The 15,564-nt window shown below is 39.8% G+C and overlaps 1 protein-coding gene and 1 non-coding gene across 2 annotated transcripts in view; both read right to left on the bottom strand.

Annotated features, from left to right (window-relative positions):
• The window catches only part of DCAF1 (DDB1 and CUL4 associated factor 1), a 73,302-nt gene extending 61,199 nt beyond the window's left edge, over positions 1-12,103 (bottom strand). Inside the window, exons 1-4 of the mRNA XM_068981996.1 lie at positions 11,994-12,103; positions 7,437-7,513; positions 5,311-5,384; positions 2,905-3,018 (exon numbers count right to left, since the gene is read on the bottom strand). Of these exons, the coding sequence (XP_068838097.1) occupies positions 2,905-3,018; positions 5,311-5,384; positions 7,437-7,513; positions 11,994-12,103 (375 nt within the window). The remainder of the gene's footprint in view (positions 1-2,904; positions 3,019-5,310; positions 5,385-7,436; positions 7,514-11,993) is intronic.
• On the bottom strand, positions 9,721-9,793 carry TRNAG-UCC (transfer RNA glycine (anticodon UCC)). Its single transcript has one exon. It is a non-coding gene; the product is annotated as a tRNA-Gly (tRNA).
• Positions 12,104-15,564: the final 3,461 nt, after the last annotated feature.

Raw genomic sequence — 15,564 nt, 5'->3', positions numbered from 1 at the left:
TCTGTCTCATTGACAATGCTAAAACCTTTGACTGTGTGGATCACAACAAACCATGCTTCTGCTGCTGCTGCTAAGTCGCTTCAGTCGTGTCCAACTCTGTGCGACCCCATAGACAGCAGCCCACCAGGCTCCTGTCCCAGGGATTCTCAAGGCAAGAACACCATAGTGGGTTGCCAGTTCCTTCTCCACAACAAACCATGGAAAATTCTTAAAGAGATGCGAATACCAGTCAGTCCACCTTACCTGCCTCCTGAGAAACCTGCATGCAGGTAAAGAAGCAACAGTTAGAACCAGACATGGAACAAAGACTGGTTCCAAATTGGGAAAGGAGTACATCAAGGTTGTATATTGTCACCCTGTTTATTTAACTTACGTGCAGAGTACATCAGAGTACATCATGCAAAATGTCGGGCTAGATAAAGCACAAGCTGCAATAACCTCAGGTACACAGATGACACCACCCTAATGGCAAAAAGCAAAGAGGAACTAAACAGCCTCTTGATGAGGTTCAAAGAGGAGAATGAAAAAGCTGGCTTAAATCTCAACTTTCAAAAAACTAAGATCATGGCATCCGGTCCCATCAGTCCCATTACTTCATGGCAAACAGATGGGGAAAAAGTGTAAACAGTGACAGATTTTATTTTCCTGGGCTCCTAATGTCTGTTGACAGTGACTGCAGCCATGAAATTAAAAGACGCTTGCTCCTTGGAAGAAAAGTTATGACAAACCTAGACAGCTTATTTAAAAGCATAAACATTACTTTGCTGACAAAGGTCCATACAGTCAAACCTATGGCTTTCCAAGTATTTATGTACGGATGTGAGAGTTGGACCATAAAGAAGGCTGAGCACTGAGGAATTGATGCTTTTGAACTATGCTGTTGGAGAAGAGTCTTGAGAGTCCTTTGGATGGCAAGGAGATTAAACCAGTCAATCCTAAAGGAAACTAATCCTGAATATTCATTGGAAGCACTGATACTGAAGCTGAAGCTCTAATACTTTGACCACCTGATGGAAAGAGCTGACTCACTGGAAAAGACCCTGATGCTGGGGAAGACTGGAGGCAAGAGAAGACTGTAAGACTATACCTAACATTACTAACTAAACCGATAATTGCTAGAAGTAACTATGATCCTGCTACGCCATGATGATACTACACAAGTTCTTCTGCCACTTTAAAGTCAAATTCCCTTCGAACAACAACTCAGAACCACAGAGCCCACATGCCACAACTTAAGACTGAAGATCCCTCATGCCCCAACTAAGACCCAGCACAGCCAAATAAATAAGTAAATAAAAATAAATATTTTTTTTAAACTACAATGAGGTATCACCTCTCACTGGTCTGAACAGCCATCATTAAAGAATCTATAAAGTATAAATGCTGGAGAGGGTGTGGAGAAAAGGGAAATCTCCTACATTGTTGGTAGGAATGTAAACTGGTACAGCCACTATAGAATATGGAGGTTCCTGAAAAACCTAGAAACAGAGCTACCATATGAGCCAGCAGTCCCACTCCTGGATATATAACCGGGAAACCGTAATTCAAAAGGACGCCCACACTGCGACGTGACACTATTTGCAATAGCCGCGACATGGAAGCAACCTCAGCATTCATCAACAGAGGACTAAGGAAGACGAGGTACGTGTGTACAACAAAACAGAGCTCAGTGATAAAAAGGACTAAATTATGCCATTTGCAGCAACATGAAGGACCCAGAGACTGGCATACAGAGTGAAGTCAGTCAGTATGAGGAAGATAAGGATAACATAGCTTATATGCGGAATCTAGAAAAATGGTACAGATGAATTTGTCTGCAAAGCAGAAACAAAGTCACAAATTACACATGAGGAAAACAAACTTATGGTTACCAAGGAGGAGAGGGGAAGGTGGGATGAAATAGGAGACTGGGATTGACACATATATGTCATATTACTATATATAAAATAGATAACTAATGAGAACCTACTGTATCGCACAGGGAACTCTCCTCAATGCTCTGTGGTGACCTAAATGGAAAGAAAATCTAAAAAAGGTGGCTATATGCATACACATAACTGATTTATCTTGCTGTACAACAGAAACTAACACAACATTGTGAAGAAACAATTAAAAAAAAATTTTTTAACTAAAAAAAAATAAGAGTTTGGATAGGATCAAAAATCCATTCTAAAAACATATGAGCTTAGGATTTTAAAAATACTGTACACACAAGCAGCAAGTACTATTTAAGTACTCACTAAATAGTTACTTTAATTTTTTCTTGTTTTCTTAAGTTTTTATAATATAGATTACTACTAGAATAAAGTAAGAAAAACTGTAACAATTATTTTAATAAAGAAAAATCAAAACAGAGCACCACTCAATTAAATAATAAAATGATGGGACTTCCCCTTGGTTGTCCAGTAATTAAGAACCCACCAAGTAATGCAGGGGATGCAGGTTTGATCCCTGGTCAGGAAACTAAGGGGCTTTGTGGTGGATTAAGCAGGAAAGAATGTGCCTACAATGCAGGAAACCCAGGTTCAATCCCTGGGTTGAAAAGATCCTCTGGAGAAGGGAATGGATCCCCATTCCAGTATTCTTGCCTGGAGAATGCCATCGACAGAGGAGCCTGGCAGGCTACAGTTCACAGGGTGGCAAAGAGTCCGACACAACTGAGCAGCTAAGACACACACACAAACAAGAAACTAAGGTTCCACATGCTGCAGAGCAACTAAGCCTGAGAGCCACAACTCGGAGCCCACCAGCCACAACCAGAGAGTTCGTGTGCTGCAACAGAAGATCCCACAACATAGCAGGGGCCCCACGCACCAGGTACCACAACTAAGACCTGACGTGACCAATAAACAAACATTTTTTTGAAAATTTAATAAAACAATGACTTTTCTTTTTATGAAGTACCTTTTCTTGAAAGACAACAGCAGTTTCCAGCCCGGGCATGATGTCCAGTAGGAGTCTGCAAGCTGCAGTGTTTAAAGGGGGCTCTCGGCTTGTCATCACATATGCATTCACCAGCTGTAAAGAAGAGCGATACTTTTCATCTGAAATTCAACCCAATCAAATTAATGAAGTCTAATAAATCCATACCATATTCCCATAGCTTGCCTAAAGAATATTAAAGATTGTAAGGCTATACCTAACATTACTAACTAAACCTATAATTATTGGAAATAATTATGATCCTGCTATGCCATGATACCATACAAGTTCTTCTGCCATTTTAAAGTCAAATTCCCTTCAAACAACAACTCAGCAACCACAGAAATTAAAACTCAAGTTATCACAAAAAAATCACCTCCCATCCTTACACTTTTTCAGAAAGATAAAACAGAGCAAGACAAGCCTCCCCTTACCTCTCCCTGATTCTTGACAATGATTAATGAAAAAACTTTGAGTTTTATATTTTATATAAATATAATAATAATGCTTTTTGGCACTCATGAGATAAAAAAACACTGGCTCTCTAAGTGGCACTGTGTTCTGTTACTGGATATACAATAGTGGATAAGACACAGTCCCATCACCAAAAGGTTCATAATCCAAAATAGATGATAGCTGGGAAAAAAAAGTATCATAAGTACAGGATGCTACAGAAGCCTGGAGGAGATCATAAACCTTGCAAAGGAATCAGAAAGGCTACAGAGAGGAAGGGGTGCCAAGCAAGACCATGAAGAACAAGGAGGAACAGCTAACAAGGGGTGAAAAGGAAAGGAGGCAAAGGGCAAGAACTAAAAATTGAAAGAACAAAGCCCATGACAAACAGGTTTATAAACCAAAATAAAAATTTTAAGTTCATAGTGAGAGCAATGGGAAACCACTAATGCATTTTAAGCAAGACAGTGAGTGCCATGATCACTTTTTGCATTTGATAAAGAATGGGTTGGAGGAAGACAAGATAAGAAGAGAAACCAATTAAGAGGCTATTGCAGTACCAACAGAGGTATGGTGGTGGTTAGCCTAAGGTCTGGGAACAAGGGGAGAAAGAAGTCGAGGGATTTGTGAAGGCTAGGGGTAGGGACCCATAAGAGCTGTAACCTCACTGAATAAGAGAGCTTAGAGGAATAAAGGGGGCTTTCCAGGTGGCGCCAGTGGTAAAGAATCAGGAGATGCCAATGCAGGAGACTCAAGAGATGCAGGTTCAATTTCTGGGTCAGGAAGATCCCCTGGAGGAGGAAATGGCAACCTGCTCCAGTATTCTTGCTGGGAAAAATCCCATGGACAGAAGAGCCCAGTGGGGTACAGTCCATGGGGTCACAAAGATGAGTCAGACATGACTGAGCATGCACACACGCTAGAGGGAATAAAGGGACTTCTAGCTGGTTAGGAAAGGACACCATCACTGAGCTAGAGAATAAGAGAAACAGACTACGGGGCAAGCAACTGGACATGCAGAACTCAAGGTGCCTTTGGGAAATATCCATGTGGGGATCAGAAGGCAAGCTGGAAGTGATCTGAAGCAGAGGAGAGATGCCAGTGAAAGAGAAGTAAAACTGAGAATTAATATAGATAGTAACTACTGAGCCCTCATGTGGCAGGTTCTATACCAAGCACTTTTCAGACTTAATTTCACTCAAGGATTACAAAAATATTTTAAAGTTAATCACTATCATCCCCATTTTATAATTAGGGAAATAAAGCTTGGAGAGGCTTAAGCTGCCCAAAGATCAAAATGTCCAAGAAGAGTAGAGCTGCACTGAAACCCCAAACATGGACCCCAAAGCCCATGCTCTCAAGTATCATGCTATTTGCCTCCAAAAACAAACGTCATTATTACTATGAGTTAATACTATGTTTAGGAGGTGTAATACATACTTTTTCCCCCTCATTTACTCAACAGACCTGGGTAAAATAACTCAGGTTATTTAACTTCCTTTCCTTTCTTTCCTCCTCCACATGTCCAGTGCATAGCATGCACACATATAGTGTGCACACCCACATAGTGTGCACACCCACAGTGTCAGTGCAGAAGCATGCTGCACACACCACTCTTAATTTTCCTATTCAGGAATCCAAGAGAACTTCTATATTTCCAAATTCAAAATCATCTCACTCCAGTATGAGCAGAGATGCCTTGAGAACCCTCATCAATATGCAACTGAACACCAAAGAGAAAATACCCTGGCCCCAGCCAGGACTTTGGTAATAAACAAGTCCATAATTAGTCTTATTTCACTGAACCAATACCAGATTAAAAAATCTATCCAATCTATTCCCAACTTTGTCAAGACCTCAGGAGAAAGTACAGGAAAATAAAGGTAAAGCATCTGTTGATGATAATCTCTGGAGAAAATTAAGAAGCAAACCTACTGCATTCATGAAATCATCATTCTTGAAGAGTATTCTCAGCAAATGGCCCAGCATACACTCTGGATCAGCTCGACCTGCCGAGAGAAGAGGGGAGGAGGCAAAGGAATGAGTAAGTCGTCCCAGTTAAGCAGCTCAGACCTCTGGAAAGGAACCAGGGTGGTTTTAAGTACCATTAAAAGGCCAGCAAAAATTAACAGAAACGAAGAAAAGATTCTCTCGATGAACTAGATCTCGTAAGAAGCATTCTTTAAAACTAAAAATGACAATAAAAAACTTCAAACACTGCTTTCTAACCTTCCCATCTCCCAGTATACTGTCTACACATCAAGGCCAAATTAAACAAATGAGCACAAGACCCAGAGCAGCATCACTCAGAGTATACAAGGTCTATAGAAGAATCATAAAGGATCCCAAGAGAATGGAAATGCCTGACCTCCCAAAGAGAAAAAGGAAGGAAGCATAGCTTCTCTTGATGGGTGGCCTGGAGTGAAAACAGGTTCCAAGCCCAGTCTCTCAGCTATAATGCCAACAGCAGCAGCAGCACATCCTCAAACCTGTAACAACAGGCCAGGTTTGAGGGAGAGGGGAGTCCCACCAAGCAATTGCTAAAGATAAAGTGAACTTGGTCATCTTGGTCATCAACTTCTGAGCTCCTAGAAAAAGAAAGGAGGCCAGGAATCTAGGATTAATACACAGCCTAAAAATGAAAGAATTCGCTAATCGTTGGGAAAATTATTGGTTTGCTTTTAAAACAGGTTATCATCTATTTCACTTAATTTTCCTTTTAGAGTGGCAAGTTTAGTCAAAGGATACAGTTTCAGATGAAGATATATGTTGCTGATAAAAAGTTTTTACCAAGCTGTAATTAATACCGCAAAGTAATTCACAAAACAGAAGTTAGAGAATGGCATCAGAAAAACAAATGTGGACCTCAGATTACCTAACTTTCTGTTTATAAATGATGAAACTAAGACCCTTATTCTTTTTTAAAGAAATTATGCCTAGTAACAAATATGTTTTAATATAAGAGACAGAGAGGAAATAAATTGTCTTTAAATCTCTACTGAAAAAAGGCATTCTTCTCTCCCTTCTTGTTACCATTTCATCCTTTCCAAGGCAATGTCACTAAGCATGATAATCTGTTTCAATTCTTTTCACAACTCATGAGTTAATTTATTTTCACTTTCCCACTTTTTCTTGCTCTTACTGCCTTACTGAAGACGTGAGTTCAAAAAGCAAATAGTTCTCAAAGTCCCAAGTGGGGATATCCAGGACAAGAGCAGCAGGTAGCATCACATAATGACTAGACCCTCAATCTGAAATGCCCAGCTTACTTACATTTGGGAATAACAGTCTAAGAAACAGAAGTGTAAGACTGGTGCATTCAGGTGGATAGACAATGTTCTTATTTTTATTAAGTTCCACTCATTCTGTCTCTCCAGTTACAAGATCTCAGTCTCTTCTCTCCAAAAAGAACTGCTTCTGGTTTTATAAAGAGAAAATTGATATGCCACGTGGACCCATATGACTTAAGTTGTGCCCCCTGGTAATCTACCTTCGAACATAAAATGGCAGTCTCAAGTCCCACATAGTTCTGTACTGTAGCAAATTCCATGCCAAGGCAGGCTGGGTCTTCATGGCTCACTGACCCAAAAGAAAACCATGTTAACCCGAGGTAGCATATTTTAGCTACGGAACATTAAAGTAGACACCAAGAAGTCCATTTATTATTCAAGGTTCCAAGTATCAATTTCATAACTAAAAGGCATTAAATGCATTCTCAACCACATTTCCCCACTAGTAAAAGGATAATTATTGTTGTTAGAAAGATGAAGGCACGCAAAGTACAGCATCTTTTGGTTCAAAAGTCAAAAAGAGAGAACATTTTTTTTCTTTTTAAATCTTTGTAATCATTTCAACTAATAAGGTATATCTATATAATATCCTTTAAGTACTTGATAAATATTAAAAATATTTCCATTTTTCCAGTAATGTATTTTTCCTTGCTGCCCCCACCTTGAGCAATATTTTGAGAAATTCTATTTCAACTGAAAAATAGTCCTTATAGTAAGCAGTTTTCTTTTGTAAGAAAATTAGAGCCAGAATTAAGAAAACACAGATCTCACCAGGATGCCGATCATCAAATGGGTCTGGATCCCCCTTACGATATTCTTCAGTTTCTTTTTCAATCAATTCAGACATCCTAATACAAAGGGAAGACAAGGTCAATGCTAAACAAGCATACAAAAGAAAGATATACCACCACCTACAATAGTCAATATTAACAGTCAAGGTACAAAATAAAAGCAAAAAATTAGAAAGAGGGTGTTGTCCTGACAAACATAAAGATCTAACCAACCATCTCATAAAACAATTTCCACTCCCAAATTCATTCTTCTCTCCAACTCTCCTGTCTCAAAAAACAGCACTACTATCCCCTCAGAAGCCAAAAACCCAGGAGACATCCTTAAGTCCTTCCTTTTTCTCCCCTTCCCCACTGCAATAATTCTTATTAGCTCTACCTGACAAAATATCTCCTGACTTCAATCATTTCTTTAAATCTTGACCAGAAATGTCCAGACCATACTGTTTTGGACTCTCTACTCTCAAAACAGCAGACTTCAGACCTCTTCTACTGTTCTTGACTTTGTTCAAATTACTTACCCTCTCTGTGCCTAACCTGTAATATGAGGATAACAGTGCCTATCTTAGAGTTTCCCTGAGGTTTAAGTTAATATGTATGTACTCTGCTTAGAATAGAGCTTGACATCAGAGCTACTTAGGTGTTGTTCCTATGAAAACTGGGAATCAAAAACAAAAGGGGGGGGTTCATGAGAGAGGGGACATATGTATACTTATGGCTGATTCATGTGGATATATGGCAGAAACCAACACAATATTGTAAAGCAATTATCCTCCAATTAAAAATAAACAAATTAGGGGGGAAAAAAAGAACAAATGGGGCTCCCTCAATGGCTTAGTGGTAAAGGATTCACCTGCAAATGCAGAAGACATGGGTTCATCCCTGATCCAGGAAGAACCCACAAGGTTCCAGAAGACTCAGAGCAATTATAAGTCCATGCACCACAATTATTGAGCCTGGGAGCTGCAATTACATAGCCCATGCGCCCTAGAGCTAGTGCCACCCAAGCGAAGCTCACACGCTGCAATGAAGACCCAGCATAGCCAAAAATAAACAAATAAAATTATTATTTAAAAAAAATAGAAAACCAGTTAATCTAAGGCAGATACTAATGCGATACACCAGGAGGGAGGCTTCTGGAGGTAGTTCTATAACTTGATCTAGGTGATGATTTTACAAGTAAAGAATCCATCAGAGCATTACACAACACACATATCTGTAAGGAATTGGTTCCAGGACCTCCCAGGGACACTAAAATCCTCTGTCAAGTCCTTTACATAAAAATGGCATAGTACAGTTGGCCCTCCACATTCACAGATTCAAGCAACCATGGGTCAACTATAAATTACTGCACTGGCCAAAATGTTCATTTAGGTTTTTCTATAACCTCTTACAGAAAATACTGTAGGAAATAACCAGCGAACTAACAGACCCACAGTTTGGAGGATGGCAGGCATTTTGCCCCATCTAAAACATACTTTTAACTCATCCTATTGCATCTTTAAATTCTCAGTCTAGCCTTGAAGATATCTTTTACCATCTTGCTCCATGTAATTTTAGCTTCCATTCCTAACATATACTCACCCTGCACTCTGGTGGAGCCCATTTCCTCCCTGCCACAGAAACATGCCATTCATTCTCCCCTAGACAGATACCTTTTTCAGGCATATTTTCACTTTTCCTAGAAAACCTTGTCTTCTTTGCTTTTCATCAACATATGTTCTAACAACTTTCAAGCCCCTGTTCCAAGGAACCTTTACCACATACTATATTGGAAAGCCCACTGGATTTGGAGTTAAAACCCAGTACCCTAACCTTAGCTTTCTACTGCCTGACTACAGTCTTTTTCAAGTAGCTCAGAGGATGGCTATCTTTTAACAATGTGGCTGTCAGTGATACTTTTACTAACAAATGAAGAAGCTGTCCTGATAAACAAAAGGTCCTCAAACACTTGAGTGAACAGATGAAACAGGCTTATTCAAATTCTTTCCAGTTTTCTAACCCCCGGAATATTCACAAACCATCTGCCCGATCTAGCACTTCATTACATACTATTCTGTACCACTACCCACTTTTTTTAGATCCATTTAGTTGCCTCCCAGATAGTTATCTCCTTGAACATAGGGTTCCTCTAGTTTAGGCTTTGCACCTCTGAATACCACAGTATAATGACAAAGTTCAGGGTCAAATATGATAAGTAATATGAAATAATCCTGAAAATAAAGTTACTTGTTTTTGGCCTCACCGCACAGCATGCAGGATCTTAGTTCCCCAACCAGGGATTGAACCTGGGCCCTTGGCAGTGGAAGTGCCGAGTCCTAACTACTGGACCACCAGGGAATTCCCAAAAATAAAACATTAAAAAACATTTTTTTAGAAATTTAGTGAGTATACCATGAACAGTACCATTTATCACTCTCTCCTTTCAAAATTACATCAATCAATAATCCACATGTCAAATGCACAATATTTAAGATTCTTTCATTCATATGGCTACATTTCAAGTAGCTTGTGATTAGTAATTCTTAACCTCCAATGCCTCTACAAATGAAAATCCACTTTCCACCAGTCAGCAAAAATCCTTTCCCTAAAATAAAAAACATTCACATGTTTCGCCTCTATCAAGAGCAGTTATGAACAAAGCATTTATCCCTGTTTAACCTTTCATAAGACCATAGTTTTCTTTATCCCTAGAGAATAGATCATTGCGCAAACAAAAATTTTTTTTCTCTGTTATATCAAAGTTAGATATAAAAGAGCCTGTTGTTTCAAAGGCTTCCTGTTAACAAAAATCACAGGTATCCCTCCCTAGTCTATTTTTCACTCTCTCTCCTCAACGCAGTCATTCAATAAAATTATGTACCACACAGTTCACTATGTATAAGGCAAAGGGCAAGTCTTCACTGTCTGAAGAGACACAAGGAGACACCAATAAAAATGAGAAGTACTTGCCCTCAGAAAACTTACACTTTAGTAAGGAGACACATGTAAAATGATAATTACAGTACAAGTGGTAATTATTTTACCACCTGAGAAAGATTTTTTAATCAAAATATAGTTGATTTACAATGTTAATTACCACTGTACAGCAAAGTGATTCAGTTATACATATTTATAAACGTATTCCATTTTTAAATATCCTTTTCCATTATGGCTTATCATATGATATTGAATATAATTCTCTGTGCTACACAGTAGGACCTTTTTATTTATCTATTCTATATATAAAAGACTAGATTTGCTAACCCCAACCTCCCATTCCACCCCTCTCCCAACTCCCTCCCCTCCCCTCAGCAAACACCAGTCTGTTTTCCTATGTCCATGATTCCATTTCTGCTTCATAGACAGGTTCATCTGGGTCATACTTTGTCATATTTTAGATTTCACATATAAGTGGTATCATATGGTATTTACAGATGTGATTCTTGAACTGCTTCCTGAAAGGACTAGAGTTTGCCAGGCAGATATACCAAAGAAAGGCTTTTCAAGCCAAAGAAACAGCAAGTATAAAGGCAAAATATGGAAAATATGGTGCTATTCCTCACTAAAAAAGAACAACACTATGAGGCAGAAAAGGAAGTAGGGGCCAAATCATAAACAACATCATAAGCCACTCTAAAAAGTTTACATTTCATTTTGTAGGAAAAGAGAGCCAGAAAAGAATTATGAGTTGAGGTATGACAGTCAGAGTTGTGTGTGAAAAAGATAAATCTTTCAGCAAAGAGGGTGTTGTATTAGAAGAGGGTACACTGGAGACAGAGATAGTGCACACCGCCTAGTAAGTCAGCCAAGATATGATCAACACCTAATGAAGAGAGAGGGAAGGGGAGAAGAGGAAGCAGAAATCCTCAGGGCTTGGTGACTAGGTAGTGCTAGGAAAGGAATACACTAGGGAGAATGGTTTTCAGATTTTAGTTTAAAACCATTTGCACCAAGGCAGAGAGTACAAAAGCGCATGCTGTGAATGAAGACGGAGGCAGGATGATGGTAAGAAGCTCTATTTTGGACACAGTGCGTTTCCAGTGTCTGTGGAACAACCAGGAAAGGATGTATACACCAAGTAGCTGAGAAATGGGTCTACAATTTTTATAAAGAGGAGCCTGAGGTAGAAAAAGAGACTGAGAATAATTTTTTAAATCATGGACAGAGCTGAAACTATCTAGGTAAAATACCTAGGGTGAAGAGAGAAGAGAACCACCAACAGAACTCTGGAGCTTGAGCACTGGCAGGAGAAGAACCTAGGAAAGAGCAGGACAACAAAAGAGCCCGAGAGGAAAAGGAAGCGACTGCAAAAGCTTTAAGACGTAGAGACATAAAGACTGGCTCTGACAGGGCAAGAAAATGTCTTTAGGATTCACAGAGTGATAATGTTCTACACTGTTCTCCAGTATTTTTCTTTTTTGGCCACGTTGCACAGCTTGCAGGATCTCAGTTCAGCAACTAGGTGCTGAGCCTGTGCCCCTGGCAGTGAAAGCCACTGGACCACCTGGAAATTCCCAAATTTCCTTTAAAAAAAACAACAGCACTTAACCGGCCCTACCTGGTAAGGAGGGGTACCATGTCCTGCCCACTGCCATGCTCCTTCTCCCACTGCTCCAGCAGGGTAGTGAGCTCAGCTTTGGAGTCCACGTGCACTGCTACTGTAGTCATGGCTTGACCTAGGGAGAAGCAAAACACACACACAAATGAACACAGGCCAAGAAACCCGACACACTGCCTACAAAAAGCAGAGTGAGGAGGGCGGGGAAAGGATGAGCAAACAAGGAAAACAGAAGTATGGGAAACTGAACCCTGGGATAATTTTATTTGTGGTACAGTGCAAAATCTGGGACTGGGGACCTGGATACTCATAAAGGTCTGGCGAACAAGTCTTTTCACCTTTCTCAAGCTGTTTGCCAGACTTTGGGAACTGGATCAAAATCATGATTTTTAACCTTTCTATGAGCAGACTTCCTGAGAATCAGGCAAAACCCATGGTTTCTTTCTCCTCTCAGAAACACACATACATGTATCCCTGCTTTTCAGAAGTTCACTTTATGCCACAACATTTTTATGGCATCACCGACTCAATGGACATGAGTCTGAGTAAACTCCGGGAGACAGTGAAGGACAGGGAAGCCTGGCATGCTGCAGTTCTCTCAGCTCAGAAGTCAAACGCAGCTTAGCAACTGAACAACAATTTTTATGAAAGACCTACATAAGTATCTGTTTTTGCTAACCCAAAGAAATCTGAAGAGGATATTGTGTTGGTTTCGCAGCAAGCCATTCTCACTGCTGCAACCCCAAGCAGAGAAAGGCGCCACCAAGCTCCTTTCATACGAACTACACTCAGCAATAAGCTACTATAGCTCTGAACTGTGCCTATGCGCATCTGGGCTTTATCTCAATTTTTGTGCATCCATTAGCAAGACGTGTCCTAAGGCAACTGCTTCACTTTATGTCATTTCAGTTCATGAAAGGTCTCACACGGACACTCTACAACCTGTCCCTGCACAATTATTATGTACAATAATCCCAAACCTAGATCTGAGGTCCAAACCTGGGAATCCCAAATTTAGATCTGAGGTCCAAACCTGTGAAGCTGCTCTTTTAATTTAAAAAAAAAAGATAAAAAATATAGCAAATACTCCCAAAAAGACTGTGTTCTTGTAAGTCTTCAGGGGAAAATTCTATTAAAGATAAGCAACACATTCCTGTTAATTCTTAACAAAAGATCAAAAAATGAAGTGTTATCATTACCAATATGAAAGCTGGGAAGGAATATTATAAACTAATTTGTTCTTCAGGCTTCCTAATCTATCTCACAGCTCCTGGGAGGAGGATAACAGGCTGGAGAAAGGCAGAAAAAGTTGCTGAGCTGAGTGATGAGCCCAGGGGTGCAGGACAGGGAGTTGAGACAGGCTCTGGAGGAGCCATATGAGACATCGACTTGGGGAAGAGAGGTTTACAAGGGATTCCAGAAGGGATAAATGAGACCCAAATGCTCAGATGGTTTACTTCTCTTGCCAAAGCAGTCTTAGGATCAAAATGTCAAATCCTGACATGCAAATGTATATTTTCACAGACACAGCAACCATAAAAAACTTTGTCAAAAAAAAAAAAAATTCACTAGCTCATCTAGGATTATTTTGTTCATTCTTCCAAAGGCATCTAACGTAAGACCAAAATAAATACATTTACCATCAACCCTCTAAATTTTGGGCTTCCCTCATAGCTCAGTCAGTAAAGAATCTGCCTGCAGTGCAGGAGACCTGGGTTCGATTCCTGGGTCGCCAAGATTCCCTGGAAAAGGAAACGGCAACCCACTCCAGTATTCTTGCCTGGAGAATCTCATGGACAGAGGAGCCTGTACAGTCCATGGGGTTGGCAAGAGTCGGACAAAACTTAGAGACTAAACCACCACCACCACTCTAAATTTAAACATTTATCTTTTAATCAAATTGAGGCAATGCTAATAGTAGACAGTGATTCATGTCACCTGAGCTACCCATAAATCCAAAGAATATTTTCAAAACAAAGTTAAAATGCTTCTTTTCTACAAAGAATCCACACTTTCCATTTTCTAGGCAAAGACACAAGAGAAATACTGCAAATGTGACCAAATAATATGGACTTGTGACTTCAACTTGAGAGGACCCAAGGTATATTTCTGACTGCAACCTAACTATAAATGCATTTTTAAAAATAAACTTCCTTAGAATGAAGTGAAGTCACTCAGTCGTGTCCGACTCTTTGCGACCCCATGGACTGTGCATGGTATTCTCCAGGCAAGAATACTGGAATGGGTTGCCGTTCCCTTCTTCAGGGGATCTTCCCAACCCAGGGATTGAACCCGGGTCTCTCATACTGCAGGTGGATTCTTTACCATCTGAACCACCAGGGAAGCCCCAGAACAATTACAGGTTTTTTTTTTTGTTTTTTTTTAAGTTGTGAAGACAGTAGAGAGAATTCCCATATACCCATCACTCAGTTCAGGTTCCCCTAATGTTATCTTATAGGGACATGATGTCAAAATCAAGAAACTAAAAATCAGTATATTACTTTTAACTAAACTCCAGATCTGACTCACATTTCACCAGCTTTTCCATTCACATTCTTTTTCTGTTCCAAGATCTCATCCAGGATATATTACTTTTAGTTGTCATGTCTCCCTTTGGTCTGTGACAAGTTTTTGAATCTTCCCTTGTTTTTATGACCTTGACAATCTGGAGGATTATTAGCCAAAGGGTAGAATGGGGCAATGATTTTATCAAAGTTTCCCCCAATTTTATCAATGTTTTCCTCAGTAAAATTTTATGCTGAGGTAAGAGATCTAAAGACTGAAGAAAGTAGCAACATATGATAACAGCAAAGTTAATCTCTTACAACACATCCTAAAAGTGCGGGAGAAACGGTTTTACTGGTGCATTCTACCCAACACTTGTAAGAATTAAGATTACTCCTCAAATTATTCCAAAAAATTGAAGAAAAGGCAGACTTCCTAACGTACATAAAGCCAATACTACCCTGATACTAAAGACAGATAATGATATCACTAGCAATCTACAGACTGATATATGTTATGAAAATAGATGTAAAAATCCTTAAAATACTAGAAAGATGAAAACAGCAGTACATTAAAGAGGATGAGATACCATGACCAAGTGGGATTTAGACCAGGAATACAATGGTGGTTTGATATATGCAAATCAATTAAAGTAACAATACATTAATAGAATGAAGGGGGGCGGTGAGCCTGTGAGTGATATAGAAGAAGCATCCGACAAAATCCAACTTCCTTTTGTGAAAAACACTCACTAAACCAGGAACAGAACCTCCTCAATAGGGCACGGTAAAGAGCATTAATTACAAAAACTCACAGCTGACATGGGCTTCCCCGACGGCTCTGTCAGTAAAGAATCCACCTGCAATGCAAGAAACACGAGTTTGACCCCTGGGCCGGGAACAGTCCCCTGGAGGAGGGCACGGAAAGACACTCCAGTGTTCCTGCCTGCAGAATCCCATGGACAGAGGAGCCTGGAGGGCTACAGGGCCCATAAGGTTGCAAAGAGTCAGACACGACTGAAGCAACTAACAGCTAACGCATGCTCAATGGTGAAAAGACTGAAAGC

The sequence above is a fragment of the Capricornis sumatraensis genome, chromosome 10 (genome assembly GCF_032405125.1).
Source record: "Capricornis sumatraensis isolate serow.1 chromosome 10, serow.2, whole genome shotgun sequence".
Lineage (NCBI taxonomy): Eukaryota > Metazoa > Chordata > Mammalia > Artiodactyla > Bovidae > Capricornis > Capricornis sumatraensis.
The sequence above is the reverse complement of the archived record's forward strand: the minus strand, read 5'-3'. Positions and strand labels throughout refer to the sequence as shown.